This window comes from Myotis brandtii, unplaced genomic scaffold (genome assembly GCF_000412655.1).
Source record: "Myotis brandtii unplaced genomic scaffold, ASM41265v1 scaffold854, whole genome shotgun sequence".
Classification (NCBI taxonomy): domain Eukaryota; kingdom Metazoa; phylum Chordata; class Mammalia; order Chiroptera; family Vespertilionidae; genus Myotis; species Myotis brandtii.
Window position 1 is genome coordinate 71,000 of NW_005371468.1, and position 1,742 is coordinate 72,741.

The 1,742-nt window shown below is 44.6% G+C and overlaps 1 protein-coding gene across 1 annotated transcript; it reads right to left on the minus strand.

Moving 5' to 3' along the window:
- Positions 1–564: 564 nt before the first annotated feature.
- On the minus strand, positions 565–1,509 carry LOC102243047 (olfactory receptor 9Q2). The gene has a single exon (XM_005884752.2). The coding sequence runs from the start codon at positions 1,507–1,509 to the stop codon at positions 565–567; it is 945 nt and encodes a 314-aa protein (XP_005884814.1).
- Between the last annotated feature and the right edge of the window lie 233 nt (positions 1,510–1,742).

Below are 1,742 nucleotides of genomic sequence, written 5' to 3' on the forward strand. Positions count from 1 at the left end.
TGGGCCGCAAAAACAAAGGCTTCAATATTCATAGAAGCATAGGTTTATTTCGATAGAGACATGCTGAATACAAAGGGCTGAAATAAATGAGTAATCTTTAATGTAAAATAATAGAACATTTTAATAAAAGTTAATATTTTTTCTTGAACATTAACTTACCAGACACTGAATAACTGCGCAAATTAGTAAGTGTAACGCAAATAAACCTATTTTTCTTGTTCTTTGAAAGCGAAATATTTCCTGTTGCGCACATCAAACAAGTCAGTCCAAGACTAATGACATGGCAATCAGCTACCAAAATATTCGCTGCTAGTATTAGTGGAGAGAAAGGGTGCACCTACACATAAGGCACCTAAGGGAAATGAATGCAACACGATTATAGTAATCAGTCATTAGCAAACATTGTAGTTTGTTATTAATAATTATGTACAACAGGATATTGTAAAAATTAATGTACAGAATTTTTTTAAAACGTTTCTTACATACCGTTATATTGGCTGGGCCGCAAAAATATTCATTGTGGGCCACATGCAGCCTGTGGGCCATGAGTTTGACATGCTTGATCTAGGGCTTTCCAGAAGCCTTTGATCTGCTCAGGGCTTTCCTGACAGCTGCCTTTACCTCCTTATTCCTCAGGCTGTAGATGAGGGGGTTCAGCATTGGGGTCACCACTGTGTAGAGTACAGACACCACTCGGTCCTCCTCTGAGGACTTGCCTGAGTTATCCCGCAGGTACATGAAGATGAGGGTGCCAAAGAACAGTGACACAGCCATGAGGTGGGAAGCACAGGTAGAGAAGGTCTTGGCCCGACCCCCAGCAGAGCGGATCTGCATGATGGCCACGATGATAAACAGATAGGACACCAAGATCACCAATATACAAGCAGGCATGACAAAAATGGCAAACACTATAATCACCACCTCCTGAGTGAAGCTTTCCCCACAAGTGAGTTTTAACAGAGGAGGGAGGTCACAGAAAATAAAGTTGATCTCATTGTTCCCACAAAAGGAGAGCGTGAAGGCTGTGACCGTTCGCACAAAGGCACTGGAAAAACCAGCAATGTAAGCCCCAGCTACCAAGCCCCAGCGGGCCCTCTCAGTCATGATGGTGACATAAAGCAGAGGTTGGCACACGGCCACATAGCGATCATAGGCCATGATGGCCAGGAGGTAACAGTCGATGGACGCAAAGAAGGTGAAGAGGAAGAACTGAGCTGCACAGCGAGCCTGTGAGATGGCTGTGCCGTGCTCCAGCAGCACAGCCAGCAACTGAGGGACGATAACAGAGGAGTAGCACATGTCCACGAAGGAAAGGTGACCGAGGAAGAAGTACATGGGGGTGTGGAGCTGGTGATCTTTGTGGATCAGGATGATCATCCCCGCGTTCCCCAGCAGAGTGACAAAATAGAAACTCAGAAATAACAGGAAGAGAGGCAGCCCCCTCTCGGGATGTTCAGTGAATGCAATAAGGAGGAACTCGGTCACTAGGGTTCGATTCCTCCCAGCCATCCATTCAGTGGTGTATGTGAGAGGGCTAAGACAAGGGCCAGCTGCGGGAAAAGTTCAAGTCATTTCAAGTAATAAAGCTTTAAATTGGGTGTCTGACATGTAGGTTCTTGACTTGAACAAATTGCCGTCTGATGTGGGAGTAGGTGAATATAGATCTCACTATAATATAAGATAAAAAGTGGTGAAAGCTTCTCTTATACTAAGAATGGAAAGCCAATGATTCTCTGCCTTAC

Coding starts and splice junctions, on each gene's coding strand:
- LOC102243047 (XM_005884752.2), bottom strand. CDS start 1,509: ATGGCTGGGAGGAATCGAACCCTAGTGACCGAGTTCCTCCTTATTGCA.